The sequence below is a fragment of the Brassica napus genome, chromosome A5 (assembly GCF_020379485.1).
Source record: "Brassica napus cultivar Da-Ae chromosome A5, Da-Ae, whole genome shotgun sequence".
Taxonomy (NCBI): Eukaryota; Viridiplantae; Streptophyta; class Magnoliopsida; order Brassicales; family Brassicaceae; genus Brassica; species Brassica napus.
The window spans coordinates 21,193,401-21,216,469 of record NC_063438.1 but is presented as its reverse complement, the minus strand read 5'-3'; the positions used below and the strand labels follow the sequence as shown (position 1 = coordinate 21,216,469).

The 23,069-nt window shown below is 34.7% G+C and overlaps 3 protein-coding genes and 1 long non-coding RNA gene across 5 annotated transcripts; 1 reads left to right on the top strand and 3 right to left on the bottom strand.

Moving 5' to 3' along the window:
- Positions 1 to 2,250: 2,250 nt before the first annotated feature.
- Positions 2,251 to 3,415, bottom strand: LOC106444359. Its single transcript, XR_007339463.1, has 4 exons — positions 3,185 to 3,415; positions 2,931 to 3,024; positions 2,580 to 2,617; positions 2,251 to 2,495 (listed from the first exon to the last, which is right to left on the bottom strand). It is a non-coding gene; the product is annotated as an uncharacterized LOC106444359 (long non-coding RNA).
- Positions 3,416 to 3,607: 192 nt separating this feature from the next.
- On the top strand, positions 3,608 to 5,066 carry LOC125608865 (putative F-box protein At3g23260). Its single transcript, XM_048779425.1, has one exon. The coding sequence runs from the start codon at positions 3,836 to 3,838 to the stop codon at positions 4,973 to 4,975; it is 1,140 nt and encodes a 379-aa protein (XP_048635382.1). The 5' UTR covers positions 3,608 to 3,835; the 3' UTR covers positions 4,976 to 5,066.
- Positions 5,067 to 5,110: 44 nt separating this feature from the next.
- Positions 5,111 to 6,879, bottom strand: LOC125608864. The gene is made up of 4 exons (XM_048779424.1): positions 6,774 to 6,879; positions 5,712 to 5,875; positions 5,516 to 5,605; positions 5,111 to 5,443 (listed from the first exon to the last, which is right to left on the bottom strand). The coding sequence occupies exons 1-4, from the start codon at positions 6,841 to 6,843 to the stop codon at positions 5,312 to 5,314; spliced, it is 456 nt and encodes a 151-aa protein (XP_048635381.1). The 5' UTR covers positions 6,844 to 6,879; the 3' UTR covers positions 5,111 to 5,311.
- An 809-nt stretch (positions 6,880 to 7,688) lies between these two features.
- On the bottom strand, positions 7,689 to 16,163 carry LOC106410777 (pre-mRNA-processing protein 40B). 2 transcript variants are annotated; one of them, XM_048779423.1, is made up of 29 exons: positions 16,075 to 16,162; positions 15,450 to 15,587; positions 14,982 to 15,050; positions 14,566 to 14,892; positions 14,354 to 14,494; positions 14,192 to 14,268; positions 13,398 to 13,467; positions 12,726 to 12,778; positions 12,561 to 12,618; positions 12,131 to 12,468; positions 11,963 to 12,032; positions 11,761 to 11,880; positions 11,619 to 11,687; positions 11,473 to 11,550; positions 11,214 to 11,300; positions 11,090 to 11,124; positions 10,887 to 10,992; positions 10,463 to 10,543; positions 10,292 to 10,384; positions 10,167 to 10,220; positions 9,960 to 10,076; positions 9,770 to 9,868; positions 9,431 to 9,478; positions 9,269 to 9,361; positions 8,974 to 9,081; positions 8,812 to 8,876; positions 8,534 to 8,627; positions 8,115 to 8,390; positions 7,689 to 8,021 (listed from the first exon to the last, which is right to left on the bottom strand). In XM_048779423.1, exons 2-29 carry the CDS (start codon positions 15,480 to 15,482, stop codon positions 7,893 to 7,895), a joined length of 2,988 nt encoding a protein of 995 aa, XP_048635380.1. In that variant the 5' UTR covers positions 15,483 to 15,587; positions 16,075 to 16,162; the 3' UTR covers positions 7,689 to 7,892. The 2 variants fall into 2 exon arrangements, 1 of the variants encoding a protein (XP_048635380.1); XR_007339462.1 differs by lacking the exon at positions 7,689 to 8,021 and having other exon boundaries at positions 8,317 to 8,390; positions 8,828 to 8,876; positions 16,075 to 16,163.
- Positions 16,164 to 23,069: the final 6,906 nt, after the last annotated feature.

The window sequence follows — 23,069 nt, the reverse complement described above, 5'->3', positions numbered from 1 at the left end:
GCAACTAATGTTTTCATTCAGTCATTAGAAAATTAAGGAATTTTTGATTTTGTTTTTCAAATACTATGAAATATTTTATTGCAACATCCTCAATTTATTTTCAATTAAAAAAAAAATTCTTATTTTAGGAAACATTAATTCTTTTATGACACAAACCTGGATAATGTATAGTATTTAGATTTATACTAGTACAAGAAAATGACACTAGAAGCCTCTCTCTAAAAATAAATATTTTCCATTGAATCTCATCCTTTGGCTCATAAATTTCCAGAGCCATGAAGGTCTGATTTCATTTCCTTTCGTTTCTCCTCTCTGTTCTTCATATGCGGATATAAGGATTTTTTTGGAACAGTTTGATGTGCCGGATCGAGAGTCCCTTGTCGTCTCGCTTTTTCCATGTAGAGCGGTGTCTCTTCTCTCACGCATGTCTGGTTCCGTTGAGGACATGTCTCAGTGTGCTCCTTAGGGGTTACAAGTCTTCTCTTCAAGCCTGCGAACGCCAAAGGTGTTTAGATTGGTGTGTTTGTCGGTTTAGGGGAGGCAGTGAACTGTTTGGTGTTATGTAGCAGCGAGGAGCTTGAACTGCTAGATTCATGATCAAGATTTGCATTTTTAGGGTATAGCGAGTATATGAAGGGGATCTATGATAGCTGCTGACTATGACAACGGTTTCTACACCAGCTTGGCTCTGAAGTTTTTCTCTATTGTTCGAGAAGCTAGCTCCTTCCCGGTGAACCATTCCACTCACAATCTTTCATTGTCTTTAGTCGATGTGTATCCTCTAGTGGTAAGTAAATAATTTTCTCAAAAAAAAAAGAGTAAGCAAAGAAGAACTCACTTAGAAGTTAGAACTTGTGTTTCTCTCTTGTAATGTGCCAGCGGGTATATCTTTTTGAGCAGGAAATGAAGCTATTGGCAGAAAATGAGAAAGTGAACATAAGGATATATATATAGATGGGACCATGAGACTCACGCAGGCCATTCATGGACCCATGCACGCACAAGAAACATGATATTGTGCTCGACACCAGATAAAAAACAAAGCAGTAAGATTCAAATACCCAATCAGATGGAGAATCAGACTTTATGCATGTTACTACTATATTACGTGTAATGCGATATTTAAAATTAAAAAAAAATTATCACGAAAATATCGTTGCCTGCTTATATATTCAACACTGAAGATTGATCTAATAATAGTACATTAAGTACAAAGTAACATAAGAAAATTAAAGACATAAGATGAAGACGAAACATTACTATTTCAGATACTTTAAAATCGTGAAAGATGTAGTTATGTGCGCAAGCTTCCACCCATAACTTTTTTCAGTCCATTAACTTAGCTCCAATGGCGTTCTGATGCTTTGAACCCAAGTATAATCGCTCCCGCAAGAAGACACATAATCATTCATCGACACTCTAGAACCGAACTCCAAATCAGAAAACACAATCTTGTGACTCTTCCGTATTCCGAGGAATTCCGCCATAGGTCTTCTGGTGGAGTGATCAGGCCTGGCACAGTCTCTCTGTGGTTACAACTTCTCAACCTAACGTTTTTGCCGACATCTGTTTCACCATTGCCATCCTCAGGTAACTAAGATTGGAGATTTTGTAGTTGCAGCTCCTCAAGACATATTCCTGCGTTTTTTTACTGTAAAAAACAAACGTTACGAACTTACGCTGCTACTTGGAGTTCTTTACCCTCGAGACTTGTTTTGGTATTTATGGAACATAACGTGGGAAACAGGGCTTTGAGGTTGAGATATTTTCGAGATTTGCCACTGCTTGTCTTTATTTGACTTCTGGTTTATTCTAATTGAACCAAAAATTCGACCACTAACCGCTACCTGTTACTAGAACTTAGTTTCAGCCGTAAAACTTCTTCTTCTCCAAGTCACAATTTTCTCTTTTTACAAGTGGCTATTTCTTAAGATTTCCCATCTTTCTAATATGAAACATAACTGTGCAAAGACACTAAACGTTACATTAATTCAGAAAGAACTAAAAAAATAAATTAGCCAATGTATCAAGCCGAATCCATATAGTCTCACTCATGTAGTTTGAATTTTGTTCAAGTCAGACGATGTTCTGCTTAGTCTGCATTGGGTTTAAGAGTTTACTTTAGCACCACGTTAGTACTCATAGTTACTCTTTTAAGAGGAGATGAAAACATACAAGAGTACTTTTACTGAAATGTAAGTATAAGAGTGTTGTTGAGGTATTGATCACACGAGACAAAGAGTGCTGCAGAAGAAAAATGGGCTCTTTTGGCGCAACAAAAAAAGACATTTGTGTTGTGTTTCTTTTTTTAGAACAATGGATCAGGATGATTTTTTACAAAATTTGACTTGCAGCTTTCTTCTTCTTGGTCATGTAACAAAAACAAATCTCTATATACTTTTGTAAACACATACACACTTCACTCTTGGGATTCTCCAGGTGGCTCGCTATTTTCTTCATACATAGATTTATCATATCTCCGAAGTGAATAAAGACTGCAAACGAAAAAAAAAAACAATCATGATTTCCTTAAACAATCGTAAAAACAGAGGAAAGAAAGGTGGTTTCAGACTCAAAACCTGCAATTCCGTGGGACTTTCCAAGAGAGACCAGTCTTCTCTACTTCATATCATGTGAACAACCACATTAGCAACATTAAAAGAATTAAACAATTGCCACCCCAAAAACAAACAACTTCCAATGAAACGAGAGAATCAAAGGGACTACTTATTACATTTACTGCTCTTGCAGTATACTCAGTAAATGCAAGAAGAAAACCAGAAGAAACAAGAGCAACAGAGAGGTCAGTGATAATGCATAGTGCAAGTAACAATCGACCTTTTCGAACCTGGGGACCATAAATTTTTCAAGTAATGTTTACTAATTATTGTGATAAGTTTCCAAAACAAAGCTTTGAGATAGAGCATTACCGGAGGTATACGATAGTCAGACTTATGAAAGTAGCAATAACAACAGCAAGTATCACGGTTCTTAGCCATTCTGGACTTCCACCTGGGACAACATCTACAATATAAGTTCTGTTAAAGAGATTCACAGAACCATTAATTCTCAATTCAGCAACAACGTTCTAAGGCACATGTGATGAAGAGAGCCAAGGCAGTATAAAGGTAACAGCTACCGAGAAAGCTAATGGCAAAAAAAAACTCAAACATGACAAGATCACCTTGTGATTTAGTGTTCCCCAGAATTTCAGAAAGGGGATTAGGGGTTCGTCAGATTTCTGGGATTCAAATTCTCGGCGGAGAAGTATAAGAACAAGATCGATTCTCGGCGGATTGAGTCAAAACGTAAGAGCTTCGAGAATAGAGGAATATAGGGATTTAGGGTTCATGTGTCGGGAAGGGGGACGGATTTTTTCATCTTTGTTTAAGAATAGTTTTTTTTTTTTAATTGTTATCTTTTTAGTGTATTTTAATTTTAAATTTAATTCATCTTAACGATGGGGTATTTTGGACTTTATGCTACTTTTTTTTTCTTTCTGTTATTCTAGTCAGTACATAAAAAAATGTGTGTTATTATAAGTAATTTCCCTTTATTTTATTTGCAACATCTTATAATTAATTTAAAAAATTTCTTTTAACGGCACCCCCAAGTTTTAGATATGTTTGCAAATATGTTAAATTTTCTTTTTGAGTTAAATTATCTTTAAAGATAGGAAACCTATTCTTTCTTTTTTTTTTTTCCGTAACACATAGGAAACCTATTCATATTGGGAATTTAGGTCCTTCTCGGTTGTAGGTTAATAAATACTCTTTCTCTCACCCCCCATCCCTGGCTCGCGTATTAAAGATTTTGATTGAATCACACAATAGCTATGGAGTGGAGAAACCTTCCAACGGATTTGGTAGAGAATATACTCTCTAGGATTCCAGCTATAACTCTGGCAAGATTTCGATCAACATCAAAACAATGGAGCGCTATATTGAAATCCACTAGCTTTGCTAAGATGCACACTGCCAAAGCACCAAAGAGGGAGGATGAGTCTCTGAACATCATGTTGATTGATTCTAATGTTTTCCAAGTAAGGATCAGTCTCGGTGCTCCATATGTTAAGGTTGCAGATAATCCATTCTACCTTAAAGACCCCCTTTCTAATTCTTCACAAGTTGGTGTACTTAATGTCTTTCACTGCAACGGCTTGTTGCTATGCACCACAAAGGACAAGAGACTCGTGGTTTGGAATCCATGTTCAGGGGAAACCACGTGGATTAAACCTAGAGTCATCTACAGAGAATCAGACTACTATGCTCTCGGTTACATTTACGACAGCAAATCATGCAGCAACCAATATAAAATCTTGAGGGTGGATCGTCATAAAGATGTACCACCTAATAATGAGTACGAGATTTATGACTTCACCTCTAACACTTGGAGAATTCTTGGGGTTGCTACTGATTGGTTTTTAGCACTATATCGTCGTGGCATATCAGTGAAGGGAAATACTTTTTGGATTGCTACTCAAGCATGGAGTCCACATAACAATTTCTTACTTAGTTTTGATTTTTCAGCAGAGATGTTTCAAAGTCTATCTCTTCCTCGTCCGTTTCCGTATAGTATATTGGCTTTATCTGTGGTTAGAGAAGAGCAACTTTGTCTCTTATCTTTAACGAATGAAGAGTTACAAGTGTGTGTGACAACTAGTACCGGATCATGGAGTCAGCTCCTAGTCCTAGATTTGACCTTTGAATATGAGATAAGTAGTAGTCAGTTTTCTAAAGGGATGAGTTTCCTGGCAGACAAGCAGAGCAAGGTTGTAAGGTGTTTGAACTCCGACAACGTCTTATCCACTGTGCAAGAAAATAAAGACATACAAGTGAATCGGCTTGGAAGAGGCAAAAGGGAAAGCATCACGCATGATAATTTTGAGTCTAGCTCAGTTCTTCTGAATTATGCTCCAAGTTTAACTCAAACCCAACAAGATTATACACGCAAAAGGAAATCACCAAGTACGTGACTTGTGATTGTCACACTATGTTGTTTTGTTTTTGAGTTTCTCTTTCCTTCTATGTTGTTTTGTTTTTGAGTTTTTTCTAGGACTTGTCAAATTTTTCGTTCCATCTATCTACAAATATCTTTAAAGTCAAACCAGTTTATGGTTCATGTCTAAATCCTTGTAAATGGATTCACAAGTGGGAATGGTTCCAAGCCACAACCCACAATGCAAATACCTTGTTGGAACCGTACGATCACAAAGCTAAAACATTGTCAACATTTTGCATAGAAGGAATTTTTCTTAAAAGTCTAGAGATGCATCGTATAGTCTTTTTAGAAATGCATACGTGGGGGTTGGTCAGTTGTTCTGCTCCATGTTAGCTACACGTGTTTCACAAGCCTCTTTCTCCCTCTTCCAGTGCGCTCTCTGACCAGCGTTGGCATCAGTTTTTGGACGCAAGGCGAGAGCGGTAGTCAGCTCCTGAATTCTCTATAAGACAGATACCAATATAAGATCAAATGGAAGACAAAATAACCAGAAAAATAATGAATATAGACAGACCTTCTTGTTTTTGTTCAAACTGTGCATTTGATCCTTTTTCCCAATGTTGGAGGCAGTAGTCTGGAGGTTCTTTTCAGCGGTTCTCAAATCCTACAAAAGAGAGTAAAGGTTGTTGATATATTGACATGCAATTAATGAAAGGAAACAATTAATTAATTAAAAAAAAAAAAGAGAGAACAAGTTGTGTTCGTCTTACCCTAATGCGGTATGCTTCTTCAACTATGATGTTCAGTGTGGCTGAAGCTAAGCCATCCACTCCATCATTCTCCCTCATATGGGTTATGAGCAAAGTGAAGCTAGATATTCCAGCAGCATGTAGGAGTTGAACATGTCCTTCATGGATGAGACCCTGAAAAATCACTGTAAAAAAAGCATTGTAACAATCCACAAAGTGGTTTCGTAGACTAAACAACGCAAACAGTAATCTTTATCGTTGTAGGAAAATAGATGGAAGTATAATCAGATCCTAAACTGGAGAAATCTAACCAAAAAAAGCTCTACCTCAAATATGCAACAACATCAACCAAGCACATGATCCCAAAGAATGCCTTGATTGATACCAAAACTATCTATAGATCACAAGATGATTATAACTCATCACAACAACAACAAGCGATGCTTACGGTATACGTTTTCCATCGGATTCATGGCTAGCAACGCGCCGATAATCAACTTGAGAATCGAAGCATTAATATAACAAGTTAAATACATAGAGCATGCGAAAGAGAATCATCTAACAACAAACACGATTACAGATCTCGATGAACAACAACAACGTAAACGATCGATAACAGTTAACGATTCCATCGCGGAGTTATGCTAAGCAAACGAACTATGGATCATACGATCTCGAGGAATCGATTGAGCTTGAGCGATATATAGTCACAGTCAGAAACAGAATCGAAGCAGTATAACAACAACACAGAGCATGCTAAAGAGAATGTAGCTTCACGATTAAACAGCATACATTACAGTATGCGAAGAAGAGAATCTCTCTATCTTTCAACTCAAACGATGAAACGATCTCTAAAATTACAAGTTACAACAACAAGCGAAGCTAATATATGATGATGAACACACGATAACAGTTTCCATCGGAATCATCATCATGCTAATCAAACAGATCGATGGATCAAGGAGCTTAAGCGATAGTCACAGTCAGAAACAGAGATTACGATCAGAAAAATCTAAACGAAGGAGAGACAGTATACATAAACGATCGAGCGAGAATCATATGAGGAAGATGATAAGAGCTTACAGCTATCAGTGGCTTCGTTGAGCACATCTCCGAGCTGGTACATCTGCTGGTAAAGTTGTTCTTCCGCCATTCTTCTTCTGCAAAATCTGAGAGAGAGAGAAAAGAAATGAAGTTGTCAACAATATATCGTCGTCTCTCCAGCGGGAGAGGGATTGTTTTTATATTTATTTTTATATTTCAGTTTTTGTTTTAACTAATACTTTTTAACCACAGTTACTACTAAAAGTTTTCATTTTTTCACTGTTGTTAATATAAAGTTTAAGAATATATATCAATTATATAACAAATGATTCACCATTTCTTCGTTTTTTTTTTCCAATATCTTAAACTCTTGGTGTTTACTTGTTCCCCAAAACGGGTGCAAATGATCAAATCAAGTCTTGGTGGTCAAACAATTTCAGATTGTTTTTTTCTTTTCGTAATCTCTGTTTTATAAATACCAGTTATATAATTAAGAAATCTATTTTAATAGTCTTTTTAGAAAGAAGCCGTGCATGGCAAGTAATTCAACCATTGTTGAACTTTCATGGTTTCATAACTCTATAAGATTCATTTTAGAACCAGAACTCATTTAAAGTTTCGATAATTTTGGTTCGGGTTTAATTACTTTTAGGTATCATATAAATATTTTATGACAAATCAAATCATGGTGATCAAAAGGGCCGGCCTTGCATGTTAAATTTACTTTTTCACGAGCAGTACAATTCGAGCAATTTTCATCCAAAAGATGATGTTTTTTTTTCTCCTGGATATTATAAGCTTGACAAAACTTGGAATGGAATCTATTACCTAAATTTTCAACGCAGGGGATTATCTATTAGGATTGGTATATCTTCATATTGCAATAGTCTTCCCAAGTGAATTATATCAACCGGAACCTTGATACCGCCACTAGACCATATTTGTAGTTTCAGGTTTGAACCCAAGAGGATATATGAATTCAACAAAAACGGTAATGAAACAAGGTATAACTCCTACGTCCTACTCATCCATCTCTGGTTACGTTAAAGCTGCAGCTCGGTAAGATATTTTTTGTGACAAAATAGTTTAAATGGGTTCAAGAAACTCAACCCAAGCAAATTAGAAGCCTAACATCTCTCATTGATGGGAGTAGATACTTTAGTACCTACCACATTCTCCATCTTCAAGTTCTTCTTCCTTTTCCGCACGCTTTGTTTGCTCACTATCTCCTTCTTTTCTACGCCGCTTTTCCCTGCCTTCATCCTCGGCTTCCCGAACCAAACCTCGCTGCAATTCCCAGAGTTTAAGAAGGTACTCTATACTACGTTTTTTTAATGCATGTCACCCTTGAGAAAAAGGCAACAAAGTGAAGAAGTGTACCTGTTGTCTTGATTCCTTATGGCCACGACCAGCTTTATGAGATTCTTTGTAATGATCTGCCTCATTTTCCTTCACACTAGTATGTCTTTCTCGATGTCTACTATGGCTATCTCTTCCGGATCTTCTACGTTCTTTTCCATGGAGTTCGTCCACGTCATGGTTGTAATTATCAGCTGAACCTTGCTTACGATGATCTCTATTGTCTCTTTCTCTCACTCTCTCCTTCTCTCTTCCGTATTTATCCTTCTCCCTGTCATGTTCCTCTCTAACATGTTCCTGTAATAATAAAACAGTACGTAATAGCTGAATCATCTATAACCAATAGTTGAAGTATGTTAGCATGTAGTTATGATAGCACCAAAACTGGTAAGATGCTTGACTCGAGCAAACTTTTTTCGTAGACATAAAACTACCATTACCTTCTTGTTCTGTTTGATCCTTTTTGCCTGTTCTTTCAGGTGCGATATGTAATCCTCGAACGTCTTCTTCCGGAAGCTCTCGTCCCCTATGGTACTATATACAACGAGGAAACATGCAACTGGTGATTAGATTTAAAATACATGTTCGACGGTTATATAAGAACCGTACTAGGAAGGACCCAATGCTCCTGAGATTTGAGAAGGGTGTGGAATATAGCAGAAAAAACAGGGTCCAGTCATGGGCTCGACCATGAAGGGTTAGAGTAAATGAAACGTACCGGAATTTTTCAGTACCTTCAACAAGATGCTTAGAATCCTCCCAGGATGAAGAGGCAGTTATATACTGCACCAAAACTAATAATCAGGGCGAAAACAAAACCACGACCCAGAAGTTCACCCATCACATATTATAAAGGATCAGACCAAACTATATTCAATACCTTGAAGGAGCGAAGCATATCCACCAATTTTTCAGTATTCCGAGTCTGTTTTCTGGCTTCCTTCTCTTCCTTCTCCTTTGCTCTTTCCAGCAAATCATCAAACACTAACTGCGAAGCATCACCAAAACATTTGGTTAGAAGTCATATCCAATGAGACTCTGGAGGTAAATAAAGAATATGGTGGCAGTGAAGTGAGTTCCTTTGTATTCAGAAGCAAGAAGACATTATCATATCTTCTCACATCATCTGGAACTACCATGAAAAAAAATAAAAGTCAAGGAAAATAACTACAGACCTTCAGTTTAAAGTCAGGAATAGATGGGGAACTGATACCCTCAGAAACTGAGACTTTGAACTCATCAAACGTTGATTCAGTGGATAACGTTACCTGGAAGGAAAACGATGAGATCAAAACACCAATAAAATCCATAAATGCTTAAAGAAAGAAAACACGTACCTTTCTCAGCTTCAATACGTCCTTTATCCGAGATTTGAGCTCGTGGTACTGTGAAGACCAAAACACGTAATATGTAACAGATGGTTAACGCAGGAATTAAGGGCCAATAAAGGGAAAGAAAAAAACAAACAAGAAACGGAAACAGAAGAATCCACTACTCATAAACCAATAAAAATAATGCTACTATAACTACACAATAATACAAGTTACCGTCTTTTAAGAAACAAAAATAGTCTAGTGACCGCGTAGCAGTTTTGCTCATCGTTTTGATATCACAGTCGCTTTCATGATATCTTGAAAAATATAAAAATAACACGACCAATGAAAAGGATCTAGTACCTTTCTTTTCAAATCCTCAGCAGCATCTTCAAATAACTCTTTTGGTGTAGCGCCAGAGGAGTTCGATGCAATTGCTAAATATACTGGTAAATCTTTTACCTGCGATGCAGTATCCGTTTCGTATCAAAACCGTTAGTTCAATACTTGAAATGAAATAGTTATTCTGTGTCACACCCTATTTAATTTTAACCTTCACTAAATAATCACGCCAACTACTTTTGGCAGTAAGCTCTCCTGTAGCAATATGTTCATCTATCAGACCACGGAACTCATCACGATGCTTTCGCTCTGCTTTTTTTAGTTCTTCCTGTTGTCATGAATGGCCGATATAATGAGGTAGTGTCGATAAAACAAACAAAGAGATGTCAAATACGAAAGATTTCTAGTATCCAAGTACCTTTTGTATCTTCTTTCTCTCCTCTTCTTCTCTCTCCAGATCGCGCAGATACTCCTGTACAGCACTTTGAATTAGCTGAGTGTGGATTTGACAGATAGTTCCTGATCAATTAAGAATGAACTGACCTGAAATATTTCTAGCTGATCAATTTTCTCAAGACGTGAACATCTTTCATCCACTTCTAAACGGTCCTGAACTTTGCGCCATTGGCTATTAGGCTGAAGAAAAAAAAAAGAGAGTCGGAATGAATTAGCACAAGATAGTGTGGGAGATAAGAAATGAAGAGGGATAATCACCTTAATGAAATTGCAAGATTCCAAAAATCTCCTGTATTCAACAATGTTCCGCTTGCGATCCTCAAAAGCTTTCACCCGCTCCTTACAGAATCAACCACATATTGAACAACGGAACACAAACCAAAGATCAGGTCCTTGAACACATTAGAACAATTTGATAATTGGTCCTCGCAAAGCTAAAAACGCACATAGAGAGGGTAACACTTGTATATAGTTAACACATTGAACATGTTTTAGGTTTCAAATGAATGATCAAATTTTGATTATAACTAAGAAGTCTAAAAAGAACACTCGATGAAAATTTTCTCCGGATGAAAACTAATGTCAAAAATGCATGCATATTTACAGAGAAGAGATGGGGAAACAAAATAGGCAGTTACTTCCGACCAAGACAAGAATCAATAATGAATACACCATACAGTACCTTCTCCTTTAAGTCACTGATATGATCTTCAAAAATATTACGACGGTCTTTTTCTCGTTCAACAACTTTGAAACGCTCATCGTCTTCCAACATAGTCACAGCCTTGCTGGATAGAGAAGGAACATTATATCACAATTTAAATCGCACTGCAAGAGCTCTCATAGAGGGGGAAATAGGAATCAGAATTATGCTGGAGAACAAACCTCCACCGAGTAGAAGGAGTAAGCTCCACGCTTTCCTGGTAACCAATGTCCAAAAGATGATCAGCGGTACGGAGTAGCCTGAGATTGCTCAAAAAGAAAAGGCAGCAGCAAATCTGAAACTTACCTCTAACATCCTTCTAAAATCTTCATATCGTTTTAGCTGTCTGGCTATCTTTTCCTCCTCTGCTGCTTTTCTCATTTGAGCTAGAAACTGAACCACAGCAAAAAAGTTCCAACAAAGCGCAATTACATTTATGACCAGATGTACTGCTTAAGCATAACTGTTCAAAACTTCAAGAGGATTTGAATGTATTACACCTAAACATCAGAACTAATGATAAATTATCTTGCTATTTGTAGGGTACGTGGGAAAAAGAAGTAACCTCATTGAAGGCTTGCTTCCGCTCTCCAAGAGTCCTCAGAACCCCGTATCTTCTATCATTAATTATTTCTCTCATGGCCTGTGGCAGAACCATGTAAACATTCAGCGCCAAGCTCAAAGAACAACTAATAGCGAAAGTTGTACTACCTGCTCCCATGTCCAGTCAGATCCAACATTGGCAGATTTCAAAAGTGATTTGAAGACATCCACAGCTTCCTATATAATAAAGTAAAATTAATTTATGCAGATAAGACCATGAATATGCTCATGGACATGAAACCAAGCATACCGATTTGTTCGTATAAGAAATATTCTCTTGATGAATCTGTTTGCCTTCCGACTGACTGTCAACTCTTTCACTATCCACCACATGTTTTTGGCTTTCTTTTGGTCCAGTCCCACTACCTTGCTGGAGAGCAGATGAACAATTGTGATAAAACAGATACAGAGGAAATACATGCTAACAAGAAATAGGACTTAGCTTCAAGTACATTTGTGTTTTTAGCTGACACGTCATCTGCATCTCCACTGTTCTCGGTTGATACTGTTTCCTTGTCAACCCTACACGGATAGTTAATACAAAACTATTTAGCACATGATTATCACAACTAACACGAAAATGCAACTAGAGCGAAAGGGAGATAAAATTGCTTTAGTACAATGTAGCAGCAGAAGTTATCATCACAGTGACAGAAGGATTATCAGTTTTTGCAGTATCACACAATTCTTGTGTTTTATCTGCAATTGCCTGAACTTGATCAACATTTTCGACCGGGGAAGAGCTTCCAGGAACTGAAGCTGCCTGCTCCCGATCAGAAGTAAGAGCTAGTTTCTCACTGGTATCAGATGTTGGAGGCGTAGATGATGTTTGGTTTGGTAAACCAGTTGGAGCTGCAGTCGATGCTGTATCAGAACGAGACAGCACCCTAGAAGCATCAACAACGCCTTCTGCATGCAGCCCTTGAACAGATGCATTTTCTGCTTGTTCACGAGCAATCTGGCGAAAAGATTTTATAATTTCATAATGGGAACTGAGAAATTAGAAATCAGAACTCAGAAAATGAGACAATAAATTGACTTAAGAGAAACCTTCATCTCCTCAGGCATTGTCCATGTTGATTGCTTGGTAACCTTATTATAATAATACCTGCAACCATATCAAATTAGAAAGAGATTCAACATAGCTATAGAATGAGATGTTTCTCGTTCATCAGTTGTTTGCTAGTGAAAGAAGACCTTTAGTTCCATACTCACTTTCTTCCATCAGGACTTGAATGTTCTTTCCAGTCAGTTTTTGCATCTGCTCTCTGTAACAGGGTATTCACATTATATACGTTAGCTATATACCTATACAATTTTGGTTATCATTGCTTCAGATCACAAAAGAACAAAGGGGGAAAGGGTAACGATCCAGTTCACCAGAGCAAAACATAAGAGGGTAATGATAATAATTAATAACCATGAAGAATATTCACAATTGTTCTCACTCAAAATATCTTAACGCCATAAGAAATATACACAGAAAGGTATCCATAGGTTAAGAGAGCTTCTCCATTAGTCATGAACTATATCTCTAATCACTTATGTCAGCAGAAAATGAGAAAATGTAAAAACTCCACAGAATTTCAACGTTATCACTATTATGTAACCCTACCACCTATACCAAGCTTGCGCCATTGGCAATTTCAGATAGAAGCTAATCTTACATTCATCTTACATGTCTACCTCCAACCAAGGTGAAATGGCTACTCATAAGCAGTACATGGAATGCAGTACATGGAATGAAAAGGCACAATGCAGCTTTAAAAATCCAAACGAGGAGAGCATTCCTAAAACTTCAGTTCTTTAAGCTTTCTCAAGCTTGCAGGACATTGTGTGATTTTAAAGGACCAAAATTAAATACATAAACAGATGAGATTCACTCACCTCAAATAGAGTCATCAACTCAACAGGCTTCTCCCAAGTGGACTGCTTCGTCTTCTTGTTGAAAAAATATCTAATAACAAGCAAAAACTCAACGTCACACACATCATACTTGATACACCGGGAAACATGGAACTAAAATAATTTATTCCACAAGTTAAATGATGAGCACAATTGGGCCATCAGTTTAGGAAATACATAATGGTTGCAAAAGGTACAGGACAATGAATCATCAGGAAATAGAGACAAAACATAAAACAACGAACAGCAAACACTTTATCATCAGCAAAAAGGAAAGGAAATGCGGTTGCCCAGCCAGTAAATCCTGTGATTTTTAGCGCACAAAACCCATAAATATCTACGATTTCATGATCAAGCAAGCAACATATTATCAATATGAATGACAAGCACTGGATATAATATGTGTAAAAGAAAGCAAGAGAGAGTTTCAGTGAATGAGCAGATCACATACCAATACATTTAACAGAACTAGCAAGTTTTTACCGAATTCAGAGAATCAAAAGTACAAGCTAACAAATTAAAATAGTAAAAAAAGAAGCAGGCAGAACAAACAGTTCCATAAATCCAATTATTAAGGAAAATATCATCTACGCTAATAAAGACATGGAAGCAATTTCACAAATTATTGCACAAACTTATTGGGTGGTTTCCAGTTGCCAGCAGTTTATCTCCTTTGAATGACAATATTTTAGCTTGGCACCGTATGTGAAAACGCAAGTAAAACAATCGAAAGAGAAGGAAATGAGAAACAAAAGTCACAAACTTATAATTCTTACCTCCGTCCATCCGCCGAGGTATGCTCAACCCAATCTGTTGCAGCCTCTTGAGAAGGTATAGGTTGAGAAGAAGCTACCTTCAAGGTGCAAAAGAAAACATAGATTAACGTTTTAACCAGCAACAGTACAGAAGGTAGTTACAATAAGAGACATGGTACTAACCTTTGGATGTTCAAATGCTGGATTCATTATAGAAGAGGGTGCATTAGCCTGGCTGATAGGTGCACTTTGTTGTGCCTGACTATGACTGCTTGGTCCAGTGACTTGAGTTGGTGCCCTCAGATGTTCGAAAGATGTGGCACCCTGTTTGTCCACAAAGTTAGGAATTCAAGATATTCTGTAAATATAACTGCAAAAATCCCTTTACTCCTTACCTGATAAGAAAAGAGTGCCCTAGGGCCACCATTCATATTAATATCTGAAGTTCGTAGGTAAGGCTCCGGCAAGAAGGTACCAGAGGCAACTGGCACATTTGGCTGTGAAATTAGAGACGGATGTCCTAGTGGCACATGTTGCCCCTGATTTGATTGGCTAGGTCTTTCAACCGAATGGTGCATTGATTGTAGTAACTGAGGCGTATAAGACTGAGGTGGAAATCCATTGTTCATCGTTGTGCCGCCTCGCCCAACATATTGAAAATTTTGAGAAGCCAAATGAGCAACTTGCTCGGACTGCGGAGGAGCTTGAATGGGAGGACGATGCTGGCATAAAGAAGAAAAAAATTCTCCACGTAAGTTAAGGGTTGAGCTAATAAACAGTCTTCACAAACATAGAATACATACAACATTACCTGAAAATTCATGGATGGAGCAAAGCCTCGGGGTAAATCTATGGAACTGGCATTCGGATGCTGGAATGGCTTTTCAAGACAAAAAAAAAAATGCTAATTAGATACACATTTAGAAAAATAATATCAAGAATAAAAACATATCTAAATCCCTTCGTATCTTGTTTAAATGGGCTAAACTATCAAATAACAAAACTCAGATGACAAAAAGCTCTGCTCCAGGGAGAGAGTATAAAACTGATATCAAGAGCACACTAAATGCTTAATTTTGTAGAAGTCGCATTTTAAGTTCATATCCAAGCGATGAAAGGAGAAACAGTAACGAAAACATGATCTCTCTCATCTGAAGACAAGCTCATCAATTTTGTTAATCATACACCAACCAAGTTAAAGGCGCCAATGAAACTCAAAACACCAAAATACAAAGAAGGAAAATAATACAGATACTCAATAGTTTAATCCTAGGCTTACCTGAATGCCAGGATAGTGGGGGTTATTAGCCATCCTCCAGCAGTATTACCCTCACTGCCACCAAAGAAACAACAGAATCTGGCTGTATTTGCTCTCTGTAAACTCTGTTGAGAAAATGGAAAAGAACGCTACGCACGCCTGTACCATAACCACAACAAATAAGAGGGAAAAATGACATGAACGCCTCTGAAGGTATATGCAGTATGCAAAAAAAAAAACAGTCATACCCCTGTCTTGTAAAGTTTATGATAGCCTACAACGATGTTACCTCCCCAATACATTAAAAAGGTATCAAGCAGGTCTCAGCAAACAGTGATTCAAAACAAGTTCACAACTTCTACTATACATCATAAAATCGAAATTAATCAGGAGGCTGAAGCTTTCAACTCTAGGGTTTTCAGTTTAGCAGATTACAATTAAAATATACGGAAACGAGACTAGAAACGAAATCATTCAATCAAATTCTACCCAGAAGACACGCACTGATCACCAAACCCTAATCAGATAATCAGACCTACAAACACTTCTCAGTTGATTTTAATGAAATCTCAGTATTCCAAAAAACGCTTCCTAAGGAAAAGCAACGATTCTCGGGAAAGAGAAGAACGAAATTGAAGAAGATTACCAATCGCCGGCGAGGACTCAAGTTCAGAGCGACGGAGCAACACTTTCACGCGATAGCGATAGATTATTATTAAAAGTTGTAAATACAAATCAAAATAAATAAATAAATAAATTGGTATCTAAATGGGCTTGCCAACCCATAAACTTTTTTTGGGCCAAAATCCTACCCACGTGTAATTATTATTAGGGGTACTAGCTATTTATCCGCATTTAACAAAAAAAAAAGTGACAAGAAACAAAGAATGAAAAGACAAAAATACATATTTTGAATTGATCGATATATGGTTCATCGTAAGTATCAAATAGCAGAGCAGCATGCATATTATCAACTTGATGAAATATTATAATTTCGCATAATAATTCAAAATTGATTTGTGTTTTGTACATATTTATCTTTTCTAATTTCTTAATGCTTTGGAAAGAAACAAGCAGGCTGCTACCGAACACATTCTTTGCTTTGACCAACCTCCTGCTACAATATTATTTGTCATTATTTCAGCTTCGTTCGAATTCTCTTCGGGTTCCTAGTCGGAAAAGAAGCTTTTTGTTCCTTTTCTCTCCTTTTTCTAAGCTTCTTTTTTGGCTAAAATTTTATGTTTCTTTTTCTCATTTTTTGTATGCCCTTACCTTTTTGAAATTTCAATAAACTTTAAATTAATAAGCTATGACTAAAATCTTGGCATTGGTTTCTTCAGTGTAGACAATGATTAGTCTTTTGATTTTATCACACGAGGACCGTTTTCACATCCTATTGCATCGGTTCTACTCTATGTACATCTTAGACGAGTAGTGTCTGTGTGCAACATTTTCATAGAGTATATACAACAACTTAGAAAAAAATACGATTACAAAAACATAAAACTTAAAAATATAGCTCTTTCTTCAAAAAAAAAAAAAAATATCAGCTTGGTTTAACACTTTGTCTCTTGCGATTAGAACTTGGGTTAAAAAAGTTGTTTTACTTATGAAATTCGTAACTGATTATCACGTATTATGTTTCATTTGGTCATGTTTTTAGTAGACAAATCAAAACAAAATAATTGAAATAGAATTACGGGCATTGAACATGACTTTTACCCAAATCGGTTAGGACACTAATTCACTCGCAATTTGTTATATTACTATCTAAAACCGATAGTTCAAATATAATATTTTATACAAACAAACAAAAATTCTAAGGATAAAAAAAGGATAAAACTTTCAAGTCCTTAACCTTTGATAGGCAAGTTATTGTTCTTATCTTATACAATATCTTCATTGTACTGTGTCCTTAAGGTCAATTGTGGATATTGAAAAGAAGGTTGATCAGTTGGTCATTTCTGAGACTCGAATTTGGTATGGGTAAGAAAAATTTGTAAATTCTTTTGCTTCTGGTAAAAAAATCATTGACAGGCACAAGAAACCACCTTGCCTTTTTCAAGAATAAATAAATTGATAAGAAAGAATTCAATCATCCCGCTCCAGAGAAGGAAAATCTATACAAATAAAACTTACATCATCACAAACATGTCTAACTGTAGATAGAACTTAGAAGTTTGTAAACGCACTACTTGATATGTATACTCTCAGTGCCGTCCCGTAGTCGAGAGTGGCCTAAAGCAAAAAAAAATTGTGCGGCCTTTTATGTAAGATACGAACGGTAAATAGTACCACAAACAATAAAAAAAGCTTAAAATAATAATAAATATAGTTAGCATAGGAAATATGTTGAATAAAATAAAATGGAATCAGGATGTGATAACATAAAGTCAAACGAGGTAACAATTTGTCCAAAAAATTATATGAAATATAGGGCCTTATTTTTACTATATAAAATGTGGCCTCAAGCAAGTGCTTCACCTGCCTTATGGCAAGGACGGGCCTGTATACTCTGTACTAAGCAAACTGAAATAGTGATGCAGTCCGAGCTTACAAATAGCGAAAAAGGGAAAATATATCACTTCAAATCAATTCTGAAAACTGAGGATTCAGGTGTATTCCAAACAATCTATTACATGAAAAACAAGACATCAAAGCAGGTTTTTAGAGACTCCCATGATAACGATTGATTACAAGAGGACAAAAAATTTCAATAACAACTATGATATTGATTCAAGTTATATAAAGACAACTCACATATTGCCCTGGGGGAATAAGGCATGGTATAAGAAGTCAGAGATTCATATGCATTACAAGCAAAAGGGTTCAAAGTGAAACGTTCAAAACCGATTGAATCCCTTTTCGGTTTTCTATGTTTGACTTTTCTAAATATACACGATTTATCTTTATTTTTACGTTCCCAAAGTGCATGTATATGTGAAGCTGTAACGATAAAACAGTGAGAGACTTTGGTTTCTTTGTGTGTTTTGAAGTACATGTGTAGGTGATGTGTAATTGTGAAATGTTTTGATTGGATTGATAAGTTTTTTCATTAGTTGATGTGGCATCTACACAAAGCTTTAAAAAGATGAAGTGCCAACTCAGCACTTGTATTATTATTGTGTTGATTTCACTTAAGTTTTTGTATCGATTTAGAGTCTGACTGGTTTCTTTGTTACCACACATAAATACAGTTTTTCAGATTGGTAACAATTATTTGTGTTTTGCAACAATCACTAAAACATGCAAACAACTTTTAACCTCTTCAAACCTCTTAAAATCAAAAATTGTTTTCACTAGCTTTTGCGGTTTCGATTGCGGATGGATAAATAAATACAAAATTATTTTTTAAAAAATATTTTGTTTTTTATTTAAATTTTAAAATTAAAATATGATAAATAAAAATATATTTTTCATCAAAAACTTAAAATTTAATTTAAATTCACTAACAATATTATAATTTATTTTATAAACATTTAAACCAACATTATTCGCTATAATGTTAAACATTAATATACATACATATAGAAAAAGATACATACATAAACGAAACAAAATATTCTTTGAAAAAAATTCTAATATAAATCTTCAAAAAAAATCTTATTGACATTATAACTTTCATTTAAACTACAAAATAAATAAATAAATAAATGACGTAGTATTTTTATTAATTATATTTTATTAATAATCATAATATTTTATCATAATAATATGTTTTGATATTTTTATAATGTATTAATATTAGTAATTTATTATTAAACCGTTGTAATATCTCATAATCAACCAGTCACAAATATTTCGCAAATACCTCAATTTCTAACCGATATACCAATCGTACAAATCGCTTATTAACGCTAGAAACTGTAACCAACCACATCTGAAAGCTCCCGCAACCATTGTGTTTCAACCAATCAGGCCCTAACTATAGTTCGGTTTATTATTGTTTAGAGATGTGTTCTTAAACAGAAATCCATCCAAATATTCTATCAAACCGAGGTTATATGTATTTCTAGATTAATTTTGATGATCAACCTTTGTAAGTGGTGACCAAACTCTTATCCTTGGTTAATAATATGGTTTAATTTCAGTGAAGATATCTCCAATGGTTTACATCATTTTTTCCCTCAAAATGATGTAAATTCAAACTCAAAATAGTTTAAGTTTTGCTTCAATGGTTCCATTTATTTTTCCTCTCAAAAAAGATTATTATAATTATATTCTTTTATGAATACTTATTATTGAGTTCTAGTAATATGTTTTATTTTTAAATCTTAAAAAAATTATCCCACAACAATTTGTTTTAACTAAATCTTTATTATATACATGTTAGTTTCAAATAGAATATACTATGATTTATATGAATTAATAATTTTATCAAAGTAGAAAACACATATATTTTAAAAAAAAAATTAGACATAAACAAACTATGCAAAAGGTAATTTAATTTACCTATTTGGATATTTATAAACAGAATCAAAAACCTATTCTATTTACAAATTTATTTTCCAAAAATTTTTAATTTTCAATAATAATAATGAGACTTAATTAAAATTACTTGCTTTTTTTTGTGGGGGGGTTGCTAAGTTACTGCTCTTCTGAGCAGTAATTAGGTAGGGATGACAGGATTTGAACCCGTGACATTTTGTACCCAAAACAAACTTAAGGATCAATTTGTAAATAATAAAATACCAAATAAAATGAGGTTATGAATACAAATTTGATGTGTTATTATTCATATCCTCATTTTTCTCTTTAAAATGATGTACTATTGAAGAGAGCGCAAAATGATGTACCATTGGAGACAGTTTTTCAAAAGATATTATGTTCTCCCACAAAATGATGTACCATTGGAGATGATCTAACTTATGTTATAGCATTTCCAATTATATTTTATTTTTACTTTTAAATAATATTTATAAAGTAAAAAATCTTTAATTGTACACAAAATCTTACACCAACTATAGAGGGTTGAACAATATTACTATTGATGTCAACTGGACTCAAAGCCAGACCCGCGGATTTTAGCCCTTAAGCAAAAGAACAATTTTGGTCCTTATATAACTTTATGATATAAAAAGTAAATAATCCCTATGGAGGGATGGAACTTACAACTTATATATACATAAGTGAAAACAACTAAACTAAAGAAGAAGAAACTAGATTAAACACACAAAATCTAAACCTAGAACCTCCACAATCATAGAAAAAAAATACCATAGTAACACTAACTCAATAAAAGCCTGCAGCTGAAAAGAGATCAACAAAGAAGACTAACTGACCTCATCTTACCAAAGAATGTCTTAGGTAAAACAAGCAGAGGTCAGAAAATGGTAAAAAGTAAAATCAGAGACAAAGCAATCTCCGGACACAAAGGAGTGTGATCAATCACCAGCGCAAAAAGCAAAAAAAAAGTGGACCAGAGGAAGAATAATCACCAGAAAACCAAAGTCACCACGAAGTAGGAAGATACATGCCTACATCATTAGAAGAATAGCCACCAGCTAAGAGGTAATAATCACCTCACAAACTAAACAAGCACATACAAGGTGCCCATACCAGCAAAGAACGACAAACTCTTAATAGAAAGGACCAAGGCTCTAAAAGATTAACTACGCACACCTATACCAAGGGAAGCGGGAGAAGAATAGAAATAACCTAAGGGAGGAAGAATGGAAGCCAACCACCGAGAAACCAAAGCTCAAGTTTGAGACCAGAAACAACCTTCCAAAACACATAGTTAGGAAAACACTATCTGAACCTGGAGTGGCAAACATGGCGGAAGGGAGAGCCACTAGAGACGCGAGCAACGATGTAATATGGAACGAGATGAGAGAACAAAGAGAGTCAAGAAGACGAAACGAGATCAGCAAACTGTGGAGCCATCCTCGAGTTATGAAAAAAGCATATAAGTCAGATCACTAAAGATCAGATCTTCAAAACCATGAAGAGAAGGGACTATCGACGGTAAGCCAATGACGAAGAAGACAACATCAAGGACAACTACAACTAAACTCTGACCCAACCTAATGACTGGAAAAATCTACAACGTCGTGGGAGGGAAACAACCGCACAGCTGTAAACTCATAAACCTAATCTACAAAAAATACTAGATAATCTCACAAGTGAAGAAGGAGAGAGAAAAATAAGAACACAGAGGTGGGTTTTTTTCCGACTGATGGTGAGGAACACCACACACCGAAAAAGTATAAATGTTGACGGCTCAAGGTAAAAATATGGGAAAAGGGCAAAAAAATCTCAAAAGAATAATGTGAAACATCAGAAGTTCATTTCACCATTAACAAGTACTGCTATACATACAACAACACATTATTGAAAAAAAAACACATAATATATTAAAATACTAGGATAAGACCCGCGCCTTGCGCGGGATTAAGTTATTATTTTTATTATATTTTGGAGAATGAAACAATAGTTTGGCTTCATTTGGATTAGGGGTGTTCAATCCGGATATCAGGTTGGTTTCGGTTCGGTTCGGTTTTTTTTGGTATTTCGATTAGTAAAATATAACTACTATTCTAAATCCATATTTACTTTGACTTTAATCTTTCACATACTTTTGAAAGATTTCAACTGGACGACTAAATTGATCAGCCAATCTTGTTGCTTTAAATCATTAATATTTATATATATATATATATTATTTAGTTTGAATATTTATTAAATAAAAATTCATATGCGTTAATTTTATGATCATTTGTAACTTATTATAACAAAAAAATAATCTATTGATCACAAAATTTTCAGAGTGGGAATATTCAAATTTCAAATAATATATAGACGTTTTGAAAAATTCAAAATATAACATATAAGAAAAAATATAAATGTTTTTATTATATATTTAATGTGATTTTTTAATATCTTTCAATAATATAAAATTATAAAAAAGAACTAAGATACCAAAATTGTTATCAAATATTTATTATTCATAGTAATTAATTTTCATATATACGTTAATCATATTAGGTAATTTCGTAGCTTCTAATTAAGGAAAGTGCAAAACAAATTTGGTAGATTATTTATAAATTCGATAGTTAGTTTAATAAAAAATATAATGTAAGTTAAGATGGACCAACCTATTTTTCTAAGAATATTATATTTTATATAGTCATTTATTAAATGAGAATTTATAATCATACAGTTCTATGATCATTCATATCATTTTATAACTGAATATTTAAATCATCGATAACAAAATTTTCAATGTGAAATCTTTAATAAGTTTATAATTTATAAATGTTTTTGAAAATTCATTGAAAGTTTTAATATTAAAATATTTATGTAATTATGGTATATAGTATAATATATATATATGTTTTATTATTAAATGATATTTTTTACTCATATGGTTTTAAAATCATGTGTATCTTCTTATAATATTAAATAAAAGTTCATATTAATACAATTTTATGATCATTTGTAACTTATTATGAGAAAAAATAATCTATTGATCACAAAATTTTCAGAGTGAGGATCTTCAAATTTCTAATAATTTATAGACGTTTTGAAAAATTCAAAATATAACATATAAGAAAAAATATAAATGTTTTTATTATATATTTAATGTGATTTTTAAATATCTTTTAATAATATAAAATTAAAAAAAGAACTAAGATACAA